The following is a 13976-nucleotide window of genomic DNA, read 5'->3' on the forward strand; positions in this document are numbered from 1 at the left end:
CCATCTTCGTGGTCCGTCCACCTCCCCTGGGTCAAGTACGCCCACAACTCACTCGTCTGCACAGCCACAGGCATGTCTCCTTTTAAGGCCGCCCTTGGATACCAACCACCGTTGTTCCCAGCTCAAGAGAAGGAAGTAGCTGTCCCTTCTGTCCATCAGTACATCCGCCGGGCCCGCCGGATTTGGCGTGAGACCAGAGCAGCCCTAACCCGCACTTCAACTCGCAACCGCAGGTTGGCAGATCGTCACAGGGCCCCGGCCCCGAACTATCAACCCGGCCAAGAAGTATGGCTGTCTTCCAAGGACTTACCCTTAGCCAACACCAATAGGAAACTGGCACCGAGATTTGTGGGACCATACACGATTGAATCCATCATCAGTCCAGCCGCCGTCAGACTCAAGTTACCTTCGTCACTCAAGATTCATCCCGTCTTCCATGTGTCCCGTCTTAAACCAGTATCCTCCAGTCCACTGTGTCCTCCTGCTGAGCCTCCGCCTCCTCCGTGGATGATCGATGGCCTCCCAGCGTATACGGTAAGGGCCATTTTAGACTCTAGGAAGAGGGGTAGGGGGGCGCAATATCTGGTCGACTGGGAGGGGTACGGACCAGAGGAGCGCTCCTGGGTCTCCCGCTCCTGTATCCTGGACCCAACGCTCATCAGCGACTTCCACTCTCTCCATCCCGATAAACCAGGTATGCCGCCAAGGGGCGACTTGTGAGGGGGGGGGTACTGTCATGTTCTGTGTGTATTTGCACTCTGCTGCCGCCTCTGCTTTGTCCCTGCAGTGTCATGACCGCTCTGATGAGCAATTAGGAACACCTGCGATCAATCTGCTGCTCTCTGTATATACCTCTGCTCTGTCACTACCCGGTTGCCAGTTATTCCCTTGCCATCCCTGCTTCCTGCTCCTCATTCCTTGGCTCCCAACTGGTCTCCTTAGCTCACGTATTATTGCCATTGTGATTTGTTACTGCCGTTACCTGATCTGCACCTTTTTTCCTGCAGCTCCTTTAGTTTTGTGAGTACCCTTTTTTCCTGCCTAGCAGTGTTTTTCGTTCATTGTTGTTTTTGGCTCTAGCCCTGTGTTCCTTAGTTAGCTTTTGTATTCTTTTTGCCTGTACTTATTGTAATTATTACCTTGTGTAATAAATCGTATTCTCACTAGCGAGGTGTCAGTCTGCATCACGGGTTCCAATCTTTTTTGGCGTAAGCCACACCGTGACACTGCACCTACTATGTACACTGCGTACTGAGTGCGGATTTCGACAGTGTAGTGCTGTCCCAAATCCATTACTGTCATTGTGCCCCTACCGGAAAAATGACAATTGCAATATTTATCCGCTTCCTCTTCTTCTCTCCTTTTTAACTGTGAGTTGAAACCACTTGAGTTAGTCCCCCCTCTTCCGCTATGAAGCCAAGATGGTAATGATTGAGGGTGGTTAGGGTCCATGGCTGCGCACTCACCATTTGATGCGTGTTGAGGGAAACATCCGGGTACTGTGCGCAGTGCATTGGATTTTGCCGCACTTCTCGTATGAATGCACTTCTGTACTCAAAAAACTAAGGTCAAGTATGGAAGTGCGCAAGTTGAAACACAGTCCTACTCTCCATGTCATTTGATGGATGGGAGCAGAGCAGAACACCACAGTAGATGTGGATGTCATTATCCAGAAGACATACAATATAGCAGAAGATAGTAAGTAACATTCAGATCAGCAAAGGATTTTGAGCTCCCACGAAAGACCAGCAACAAATGTGTGTGGACATGAAATGACCCAAAAAGGTTTGCGCTGAGGTCGACCTAGCTGGAATTTGAAAGTGATGGATGTGCACAGAGAATAAAAACACAACAGTGCACTAATTGATGGGGCAAAGTAAGGACAGAGGCTGTGATGGAAACCAGAGGCATGTGATTAGATAAATGCATGACAGATGCTTGGAGAGGGCAACAGTTGCCAAGTGAACTGAAATACTGTTGATGTTTTGTTATTTGTACAAGTTTTGCAGATATATATTGGTTAGACATGGATAATGAGTAGCTGCGACAGTCCTGTGTTTAATCTTGATATATGACTGGTCATGATGCTGTATTATTCAGACACCAGATGCAGAAGGCGACTATGCTCTCATCATGTGTTCTTTGTGTTATGGTGATCATGTGGTGGACGCTAGAACTGTACCTCATGATCAGCGCCTCCATGAGGAAATCCATTTCATCCTGTTCCGAGCAGATTTCAGGAAGGGTCTGTGGAGCAGGAAAACGCATCTTCAGGAGCAATAATTACATGCATTCTGCTCGAGTGACATTTGGATCAGCAGCATTGCTGTAGTGGATTGTATGATGAACATGAATGACTCTCATCCAACTTTAGGTGCATTGTCATCACCAGGCAGATAAATGGTAACTGACCTTTATGGCCACCTGCATGGGGCTGTTCTCAGTGCTCATTCCAAGAACCTGACCCTCATACACTTCACCGAAGGCGCCGTGGCCGAGGGCTCTGCAAGTAAAAATGGCAAAAAGTACAAAAAGTGAGCAGAAATAAAAACCTCTTGAAATGGAAGGAATTAAAAGTACAATAACCCCTTGTTTATCACGGTTAGTTATGGTAATGGTTTAATGGTAATGGTTGAACTTATTTTGAACATGCATACAATACATCACATAATCCAATTCGCAGTTCCACATGTCCAAAAAGAGTAAAAAGAAGCTTATTTATCCCTACCCCCTCTCTGTTTCATATCAATTGCAATACATTTGTTCACTTCCTGTATTACAAATGTATACTCTGGCAATTTTAAAATACATAGGAAAATTATAAGGCAGAATAACAATGTGGTATACTGTAATAGGAGTGAGGGTTTGTAATGACTGTTAATAAATAATATAGCAGTCATAATAAATGATAATATATATATAATTAAAACGAGTTAATAGTCGACAGAAATATAGTTGGATGATGAGTGAGTACAAACAATGTAATACTTCAAAAAGTCCCAAGAAATGAAGAGTTAGTAGTAAGTGTAGTAGTGGTTAGACATAGCATTGTGTGTACACAGTGGTTCAGGACTCGTCTTCCTTGTACTTTGGAAACATTAACTGCTTGTAGTGTTTCTTGAAATGGCTCATTTTCTTTACCCAATACGTTCCATAATTTGATCATCATACAGATATGCTAAAAAAATTTTAGCGTTGTTCTCGCTTATGAATGCTTTAAGTTGAATTTTTCCGTAAAGGTCAAATTTATCTTCTTGAGAAGGATTGTATTATGTTTTTGGGCAGCAGGTTATTGTTTGCTTTATGCATAATTCTAGCTGTTTGAACGTTTACCAGATCAGCAAATTTTAATAATTGTGATTTTAGGACATACCTTTTTTGCAGTACACTTAGTGAGTGAACTGTACTTTTATAGTTATTTGTGACTTTTCTGATTAGTTCTTATGTGCTTTCTCCAGAACAAAATGCAATAGTATCGTCTACAAATAATACTAGCTTTAGATCTTTTGTGACTTTACAGATGTAATATTGAGGTCTCCAAAAACAAAGAGTATTTTTTGGCTGATGTCTGTGAAGGTTGTTTTGATTCAGTCCCCGAACATTTCAAAACTTGACTTGGGTGTTCGATATAAGCAACTTAGTAATAAATTTTAGTCACAATTTAGTATTACAATCGCTATGCATTCTAAAATGCAAATGATGTGTTCTTTACCACTTTGTAGTTCCGATGTTTGTCCACGTACACAGCCACTCCTCCATTTTTGTTATTCCTATTGATGCACTTCATTTCATATCCTTACAGCTCAACATCCTTGCCCTTGTCAGCATCAATCCAAGTTTCTGAGACTGCCAGATTAATTCCAGACCCAGGCTAAGAGAATTTCCGTGAGGTAAAATTCCTTATTTATAAATTTAATTACACACAATATAATAAAATATAACATAATAAAAGAAAATAAGCCATATCAGATGTAAATGAGACTTGTGCTGGTGTGAGTTGCAGTAAAAGTGTTGCCGCAGACAGGAAGTTACGACCGGGTGGGGAAAGGGGTTGGGGGGCAGAGTTGAGCGTTGGTTATTGCCGCAACAGTAGCTCATGTTTGGGATTGTGCCTGTTGTGAGGTATCACGTCTGGTGCTTGTCTGTCTTTACTGAACATTACAGTAACATTACTGACATCTAGCGATCAGTGTACAATACTACATATCATCACAGTGTCTTTCAATGTGTCTTCTGAATGCCTTATACAGTTCATTTAGCCATTTTTATGCTTGAAAATGCTTATTTTAGGTGAAAAAAATGGGTAAAATTTGCTTAAATATGCATATTTTTGGACCTATAATAGGCCGTATTCAACACAAAACAGCATGTTTTATTAATATATTTTTGAAAAACTGTGATATAGTGAAACCGCGAAATCTGAGGCACAAAGTGGGACAACTGTACAATGATCGCCTCTTGCTCCATAGTGAGCTTGGATAGGCTCCATCTTACCCGTGTCCTTGAACAGGATAAGTGATATAGAAAATCTAAGATATGCACTACTATACCTTAGAAGTGTAATGTTTTTGCGTGGCACTTCCTTCAGCTCGCTGAGCCCTGCGGCTTTGCCAGCGAAGCAGTAGTTAGGGTTGTAGTCCGTCATGATGGTGGAGGAGCGGATCTTGCTCAGCTTGTACTCGGGACTCTGGAGGCGGCCCCTCACTGCCTGCAGATCGTTCTTCCAACGGTGCCACACTGGGGACAAAGTTGGAATAGAAGATTTGAAATTTTTACCTTCAAAAAAAGCAGCAAAAGCAACACACATACACACACACGCACCAAATTCCCCCACATGGAATTTATATAAGGTTAACAGGAGCAGTAACACAAGGAGCGTCCATGCAACCCTGGAATACATTTCCAATGCAACTAATGCTAAATCCTCCTTATCATTTCTAAAGGATGCATATGTGGGCTGTCTTCTCAATGGCTACTAATCCTCCACTTGTGAGCTGGGACTCACCCGCCACGGCCCCGATGCAGGTTGGTAGTCTGCCAGGGAGGGGCGCGTTGCATGCAGGTAAGAGGTGCCGTCGAGCCACCGCCCGGTGCAGATGCGAAGGGTCTCGGGTAGGGGTGTTCGGGATGAGGGGAAGGGTTGAGATGGAGGATAGGTGATGAGGAAGAGGATGAGGTTGGGGAGTAGGGTGGAGGAGATGGGGGGGACGCCCAGGGAACAGACTACCTCTCTGCATGGGGGAGAGCTCAGGTGAAGAGACACCATTAACCTGTGGAGCTTTGGTTTGCTTTCATGTATTCATTTTTTAATCCTATTATATAAAATAGACAAAGCATTCCGTCTTGGTTGGTGTACTTTTATTCAAGCCACACAATTACTGTACACACAAATGTCATGAGTAGTGAGAAGAGCTATCTGGCTTTATTTCATAGTCTGCCTGATATAAGCACTACCGTCATCGTCACCTTATTCACCCAGCACACCAACATATCCTCAGTGGCCACATCATTAGGTACACCTAATGGCATCTACGGTAATATAAGGGTTGCATAAAAAATAGTACTCACTAAGGTAAAAAAAAAAAAATGCGGCACTGCTGTGGAACTGAAAGGTGATATTTCATATTATGGCTACATAATTTATCCCCATGCAAATCAAATCAAATGTATTTATCACGTGGTGGCTGCTTGCTTGTTTGTTGGCTCTTCCTGTCCCATGAGAGTTTAATGGCATCAGCTATGCATATTAGATTACAGAATAATTCTGGTTTTTAAAATACAAGAACAAGCATAAAATTATTTCCTGCTTGTGTATAATTTGTGCTGTGGTTAAACCTTTGTTATTTAATCCTCCATGAGGATGAGAATGATTTATTAGCATGTGTTGCTGAAGCTGGTCTTTGTCATGCTAGGTCTGTCTGTGCAAGGCTCTCGTTCAAACAAAGCAAGCCTCACTTATTGGTCACAGCTGTACTGGAAGCAAATATGAAGTTGTTAAATATGAGTGTTTGAGTGAACCTTCAAGAAAAATATGAGGATTTTCTTCCTATTACTCTTTGCTGTTGAAAAGGTGCACAGAATATTAGCAGTGGAATCCCTGGTTGTCCTATCCTGCTGCATTTAAAATACAAAAGTGGTGAGTTTGTACAGTACCAGACGAATGTTTTGTGACACTTTTGCGTTCTATTGAATGTGAAAGTGTCTCCAAACTTTTGACTGGTTCTGTAAATTAAAGCTCCAGTGATCCCTCGTTTACTGTAGTTCTATGGTTCCAGACCCAACCGTGATAGCTGAATTTCCACAAAGTAGGATTCCCAACACCCCTGTATTTGCTTTTACACTCTTATGACCCAATATAGTAGACATAGTAAGAGTAAATAAGGCATTTAAGAATAAAAAATAAATAAGACTTGTGCTCGTGTGTTGCTGTAAATGTGTTCCCTAGGAACTGAGTGAGTGGCAGACAGGAAGTGACGTCAGGGGTTCAGAGTTGAGTTTCAGCTTTCATGGATTACAGCCGCAACAGTAATCTGTGTTTTTGTTTGATTTTTATTAGGAATTATTGTGCCTCTCGTGCCTGTGGATAATTCAAACCTGCAATTAAAGCCTGCTGTTATGGCGATCAAGTCAGGTGATTGTGTGTCTTACCGAACACAGTGACATTGCTGACACCTAGTGACAAGTGTAGAATATTACATCAATGTCTTTGCATGCGTCTTGTGAATACCTTATACAGTGTTCCCTCATTTATTGCGGGGATAGGTTCCCAAAATAGGCCTCAATAAGTAAAATCCGCAAAGTTTATTATTTTTACAATTATTATATGTGTTTTAAGGCTGTAAAACCCCTCACCGTAAACTTTATACACTTTTCTGAGACACTTTCTCACATTTCTCTCTTGCTTAAACACTCTACGTTCAAACCTTCATATGAATTTTAATGCTCAACCTACAAGGTTGGACACAAGAAAGTAGTAAGTGGCTCACGTGTATTTTACTCCTCTGCCCGTGCCTCTTTGTCCTGGTGCCGCTCTGCTGAAGCATTTTTATATCTTTGTTAAAACATATTGTTACTGTGTCCTCGTCCTCCTCATCGACCTCCTATTTACAGTGTTCCGTAACGGCGCCCTACAGCCGCGTAACCTCTACCTTCCTTCGGCATCTCCACAAATCCAACTTTTTTTTCGATGGTTAGCATCTACCTCTGCCTTTTGGGTGCAGGACATTTCGTCGACATTGTGGGTTTTGTCGGGGAGAAAACGTGCAAACATACAGAGTTCAGAGTCTCTGCAAGCTGTTTGCTAGCAATCAGACAACAGGAAACACAGCAGTTCGCCACAAAGGTGATTGATTGACAATGCAGAAGACAATGGGTGTGTTCTTCCTTAGCCAATAAGGACGCAGAACACAATAGGCAGGTTCTCCCTTAAGCAATAAAGATGCAGAACACAATGCGCAGGTTCTTCATTAGCCAATCAGGACGCAGAACACAATGCCCATTCATATGTCAAAAAAAAAAAGCACTAAAATTACACTAAAAAAACGCGAAACAGCGAGTTCGCAAAAGGTGAACCGCGATGGAGCGAGGGAACACTGCATTTGTATTTTAGTTCATTTTGCCAATTTTTTTTGTTTAAAAATGCTTAATTTAGGCAAAAAATATGTAACATTAACTGAAATATCCATACGTTTTGACTAATAATAGGCCATATTCAACCACAAACAGCATGATGTATTAATTCATATATTTTTTTTTAAATTTGAACCGCAAAGTGGCGAGGGACAACTGTATATACCACAGAGAAACTTATTTTGCTAATAATGCCTCATTAGAAATTTTAGCTAATCTAAGGCAGAGGTTTTGAAAGTGTGAGGCGGGCCGTCTCTGGAGTAGGCCTGTCAGGATAATCGATAAATAGATTAATTGATTAACTTGGCCATCGTCAAAACACATTTTCATCACACTTCCGGCACTTCAAAATCAAAAGAGCGGCCTTCAGAGGCCTTCAAAAGAGCGGCATTATACTGTATCGTTTATATTCTATGAGGGGAGGCTCAACGTACCACACTTTGAAAACCCCTGATCTAAGTTTTTTCTACCAGAGTATAATTACAAAAATGACTATAAAGTCTTTAAATATTACAAATGTTCAGTTTTTTTACAGACAAGAATAATGACAAGTACTTTCGAGCAATGTGACTCTAGGATAAAATGTCACAAGTGGATTTTTGCTGCGTGAAATGGTTCCGCTCTACTCTTTATTACAGAAAAGAAATGCCCATATGTGCATGCATTCAGGAAATGATCCATTTCTGCATTGCAAAATAATACAAAAAGTCATTACAGACATTACACCTTTTCATCATGGCAAGAACGCCTTTTTTTGTGAATCACAATAGCTAACATTCAGCAGCAAAAATAAATCTATATTGATGTACATTGTTAACATTTATGATGCTGTAATTGTGTTGCTTTTAAAAAAATTGGTTGTCACTTAAATGGACGCACTTTTCAAGTAGTCAGTGCGCCAATGGACAACTTTGGTATTTGTTATACTTTTTGACTCAGTTTGCAGTGGAGGACACTTTGAGCGACACTTAGCCAAAGAGCGCATCATGTGTATGCGCTCTTATCAGGTGTACGACACCTCACAGCCGATGAAAGGTAGAAGGCACCGATTGGGCGCAAAACCGCACGAGTATCTTACTGAGGATGATGGTGGCGCAGATCAACGCCACACCGCTGACGACGATGGAGGTCACAATAGCCAGGATCAACGTCGTCGACATGTGGCCCTGAGGAGGCAGGACTTGAGGAGCTGCGTGGTGGAGAAGATGTATGTGTGTTTATATATAGACGACAAGGAGGTTTTTAAAAAAACACTTTTATAAATATTTTCTCGCCTACTGTACCAATGCAGGTGACGTTGTCGCTGGCCAGGATCTCATCGTTGTGGCACAGGCAGAGGATGAGGTGCGTATCTTCATCACGCCTGCAGCTTTGTGATTGACAGTGGCTGCAGTTGAGCTGAACCTTGATCTCACACTCACCGTGACTCTCCATGGCTTAAAAAAAACATATAAATTCAGTATTAGTGTTTCCAGTAATACCCGAAAACACCATGAACACCATGAAAAAAAATAAATATTTACAATTTTCACATTTGGAACCGAACAATGTGTGTGCACGCGTGTGCACCAGTGCGCGCGTGTGTGTGCGTGTGCATGCGTTAAAATTTCCCTACGTTGCCAAACTTTCTACATGTTCTCTCACTTCCTCCTCGCTGTCATGTGTGATTCTTCCATTGAAATGACCCTGCCACGGTCTTATCAAATGCACTTCTGCCACCTTGTGGCCGTTTTTATGGCTTAAAAGTGCTCTGAAATGTTAATGCATTAGTGCATTGGTTGCATCATCACCTCTTTTTGCCTCTCGCGAAAACAAACGTAAGACGTATAAATACGTTGCTGGCATCAGGCATTCGGGATTATAAAAACATATGAATAACTCTTTGGTATTGAAATAGTTAAATATATAAAAATAAATACATTAAAAAAAAGGCTATTGATATTGATAAATGACAATAAATGATATTGTAATGTTGTATAACAGCTAAATGGATTTATATTTAAAATGTGACCAATATAGTTGTTTTTTTGTTACTTAATAGTCTATCCTATTTTTCACTTCACACGTGTATTTTGCTTCTACATTGCATTTTTTTATATTTATATTTTATACTTTTAGCAAATGTCATCACCGCATGTGTAATGACAACCATAGAACCAGACGTCTGTGTAGGCTCTCAGTCGTACAGGAGTTGTCCATCGAGGGAAAGGCTTCTTGAGACGTCATCTGTACTTTTTCACTGTGAACTAAGTGAATTTCCCCGCTGTGGGATAAATTAAGTACAAATACTTCTGTACACCTTCTTCACAGAAGTACAGATGACGTCTCAAGAAGCCTTTCCCTCCATAGAACCAGACATTGAAGTGGTCACACTGTATGTGTGCATACACATATCTCTGTCCTGGCTGCTCAGTACAACATGGCTAAGTTGACAACAGCAAACCGAGAATGAAATATAGACAAGGACATAAGCCGTGGGAAGTCTTTATGTGAGGCAATAACTCATGAAAGTCAAAGCTGACTTTTTATGTTAGTTGAACCTTTAAATTCTTTTTGCACTTGTATGACAGCTAAGAATGTTAAATAGTTCCAAGCAGAAAATATATGTTACTTCAAAGCAGTAATCCTTCATCTTCCAAACTGAAATTCTATTCTTTTTTCCTTTACAATTATTTGTTAGTCTTTTATTGAGGTCAATTGGTTCCAAACCAGGATTCCTTATTTATAACTCAAATATTTGTGTAGTTTGAGCATAGAATACCTGTTTACAACCTTCTAAATATGCTTTTTAACACCATTAGAAATGAAATAACACCCCTATAGTTACCTTTACACTTGTATTACCCAATATAGTAGAAAACAGGCCATTTACGACACAAATGAGATTTGTCTGTTGCAATAAATGTGCTCCAGATGTTTGGAGGACAGAAAGTGAACCCCCAATGTCACTTCCTGTCCTCCACACATCTGTAATAAATTTATTGCAGCACACACTAGCACAAGCAAGTTTACTTTATGTTTTAAATGGCTTATTTTGTCTGATTATATGTACTACATTGGGTAATACTGTATGAGTGTGAAAGTGGCTATAGGGGTGTTATTTCATGCATAGAGGGCTCAAATAATGATAAAAAAAAACATATTTAGAAGGCTATCTACAGGTTTTCTATGCCTTAACTACAAAAATATTTCATTTGTAAATGAGAAATAATATTTCACAGAAATGTATGTAACAAATTAACCGCAATAAGCGAGGGATTACTGTATTTGTATTTTAGCTCGTTTACCCATTTTTATGCTTGCTTCATTTAGGCAAAAAATATGTAAAACTTGCTTATATATGTACATTTGTTGACTAATAATAGGCCGTATTCGACCACAAAACAGCATGATTTATTAATTTATTTATATATATATTTTTTAAACGTGATAGAGTGAAGCCGCCAATTTCGAACTGCGATGTGGTGAGGGACAACAACCATTTTTGACACATAATGGAGACAATTTCCATCAAATATTATATATGATACATTACAATGCACAAGTTTTAAGCACCACTGTGTTTGCTCGTTTAGCAATCAATCCATAATTACCATAAGAACAGTGAAGGTCGTGGCGGCCTTAAACTACAGGGTAATATACAGTATGTTTCATATCTGTAAAGACCTCCGTTGACCTCATTTAGCTACGTACTGTATATACTGTATGATGCAATGCAGTTCCACACTACTGCTGACTGCTAGGGATGCTCCAATCAGGGTTTTATGCTGCCGATTCCTCAACTGATCGTCCATGAGTGAGACTGGCCGATACCGATGCGATATGATGAGTAGTATTGTCAGGGGCACAGCTGGCAAATAGGTAATTATTAAAAAATAAAATTTTGGGTGGATTGGGGTTTTTTTTGCCTTTATTTATGTGAAACAATTTATGTACTATTCGACACAAACCTGAATTTCATTTGATGCATGTTTTGGAGTTATAACAATACAGGGGAAATAAACTGTTCAATAATTCTTTTCAAAATTAACAGAATAAAATAATACAAATAAATATCTTTACTCAATAGAAATCTGTCCTGCTCAACTTAAAACAGAATAAATTGAGTGTCCAGGTTGCAGGACTCTCCCACTTTCATCGCTAATACAGCTGCCAGCTATTTGTGTTTTATTTATGACTGGCAACATTTACATTGTACACTAGTTTATTTACCAAGCAGATCTCCACTCAAACAGTGTGGCCATCGTCTTTGTGATATTTTGTGCTCATTTGTCGTTATATAATGGTATAAAGTCTGAATTGAACAGTTATAACTATAATAAATATATAATATAATAATATAATATAATAATAATATAATAATATAACAAATAATAACTACTATGAGTTGAAGGAAATATTCTTTGACCCTTTGTGAGATACTCAAAATCACCTGGCGAGATAGGAGACCCCCGTGATAGTATGACCATCATAAGGCTGGACACCATCCATCTTCTATGCCGCTTATCCTAAGGCTGGACACACTATGTGTTTATGTTCATTAAACAACCACACAAATAGAGTGTATTGAGGACAAGATATAATTAGTATAATGACAACAAGATAGTAAAGTTATTCAGTGAAACTTGAAAAAGTTAGTATGTACCTCATGAACGTGATATCCACTTGTGGCTTCCCCGCGGGACAAAAACAAGCTCCGAACTAACCGCATTACTTGTTTGTTTTAAAAACAAAATGTCACTGTGATAAAAAGTCACATTTGGAGTCGGAAGACCAGAAGCTAGGCGGATAACTCTAGCTAGCCGCCGCGAATGTAAAGTACATTCGGTGACAAGCAAAGAGTGTAAACAAAGATACAAGAATAGTCGAACGGCAATAGGTTTGGTAAGAGAGTGATCAAACACTCTGGCATTGATTGGCGTAGCCTGTGTCAAGCCCAATACGAGATGCGTCATTTTGTTTGCAAACCCTCCGTGACACGGCAGACATGTAGGATTTGCTGCCGCACGCCAATTTGACTTTGTGATCTACTTTGAAAGCCGTTTGTCGGCATACACCGAGCATGCGTTTTTTTACGGAAATCGGCCGATATTAATCAGTGGTCGATCGATCGGAGCATCCCTGCTGACTACTGTTATGTACCGCTCTGACAAACTGATCTTCTTGTATTGCAGGTGTACCTAATGCTGTGGCCAGAGAATGAAGAGAAAACGTCAACCATTTCTTGAAGACTTGTGTCCATTTCCTATGTTTGCCAGAAATAATATTACCATCATTGAAAGCTGGTTTATGGTTTTATTTTTCCTTAAATCTTACTTTTAATGTCTCTCATGCGGCAGATGCCGTCATTTTCTGGAAAAACAAAAACATTAAAAGTGGATGCCTAAGCTTGAAGATGGAAGATTGTAGCGAGGACAAGTGGCTGCATGAGGCTGTGAATTAGTGCTGTGCCTCCCACTCGGTAATCACAGTCAGATGGCGTGTCGTCTCTCAAAGACAAAAACAAAGCCTTGAATGAAAATACCCCCACAAGCAAACAGGAGAGTGAATTATGTGGCGTGCTCAGATATCCGCCATGGATCAGGCTTTAATATTCACACTCGTTTGATGGCTGTTCATTAAGGATTTCCCTCGATGCGCTTGTGGTTATTGTCGGGGGCTGAAATTGCACATGTATAATTATACATATATCTATAGGGCCTTTGCTGATTTGCAGGTCTGATTTGTTTCTCTTTAACAGGTGTACTTGAAAGGCCCACAACAAAGGAGACACTGATGACACGAAAGAGACTTTTTGGGGGACATCATGTGATGTATCATGACTTCTCCAATTAAGGCCTTTATTCAATTAACCGCAGAGTCTCCTATAGTTGCAGGGTTCATAGTCTACAAAAGCAAATAGCCACTGAGGTCTCCGATTGGCACCGGGTCAAAAAAAAAAAAAAAAGCATTAACAGCATTAACTCCACAAGATGGCATTAGCTACATTTGAAGCAGCGGAAGCTTGATCTACCCCTGCATGCGCTTTCAAATGTGTGTTACACTTGCCGTACTGTTGTTGACAGTGAACTCATTAGCTGTATTCATGCTGGCTAAGCAGTTTACTCTTTACCGCTATTAGAACATTGGTTCTGTTACTGTTGTGTTGTGCAATATACAATGTGCTCAAAGAGAGCTATGTTTTTCTTTTTCACTTTATCATGTACTCCAAATCATTATTAAAGTTAACAAATGTAGTTGGAAAATATATTCTCTATTTAAATATAGGCAGTACCTCTTTGCGATGTATAAAAATAAATGTCCCGACTATAATTAGAGCATTTACGGTAATCAAGCATTTCAAGTGT

At 40.2% G+C, this 13976-nt stretch overlaps 1 protein-coding gene across 8 annotated transcripts in view; it reads right to left on the reverse strand.

Annotated features, from left to right (window-relative positions):
- Positions 1-13976, reverse strand: part of ltk (leukocyte receptor tyrosine kinase) — a 118558-nt gene that overhangs the window by 34411 nt on the left and 70171 nt on the right. For all 8 annotated transcript variants that reach the window (XR_008573372.1, XR_008573371.1, XM_054795933.1 and 5 more), the window contains 5 exons: positions 8913-9065; positions 8708-8818; positions 4551-4737; positions 2413-2503; positions 2183-2247 (listed from right to left, as the gene is read on the reverse strand). Coding sequence is in view for 6 of the 8 variants with exons in the window: in XM_054795933.1 (XP_054651908.1) it covers positions 2183-2247; positions 2413-2503; positions 4551-4737; positions 8708-8818; positions 8913-9065 (607 nt within the window). In the remaining 2 variants the exon portion in view is untranslated. The remainder of the gene's footprint in view (positions 1-2182; positions 2248-2412; positions 2504-4550; positions 4738-8707; positions 8819-8912; positions 9066-13976) is intronic.

Source organism: Dunckerocampus dactyliophorus, chromosome 13 (genome assembly GCF_027744805.1).
Source record: "Dunckerocampus dactyliophorus isolate RoL2022-P2 chromosome 13, RoL_Ddac_1.1, whole genome shotgun sequence".
Lineage (NCBI taxonomy): Eukaryota > Metazoa > Chordata > Actinopteri > Syngnathiformes > Syngnathidae > Dunckerocampus > Dunckerocampus dactyliophorus.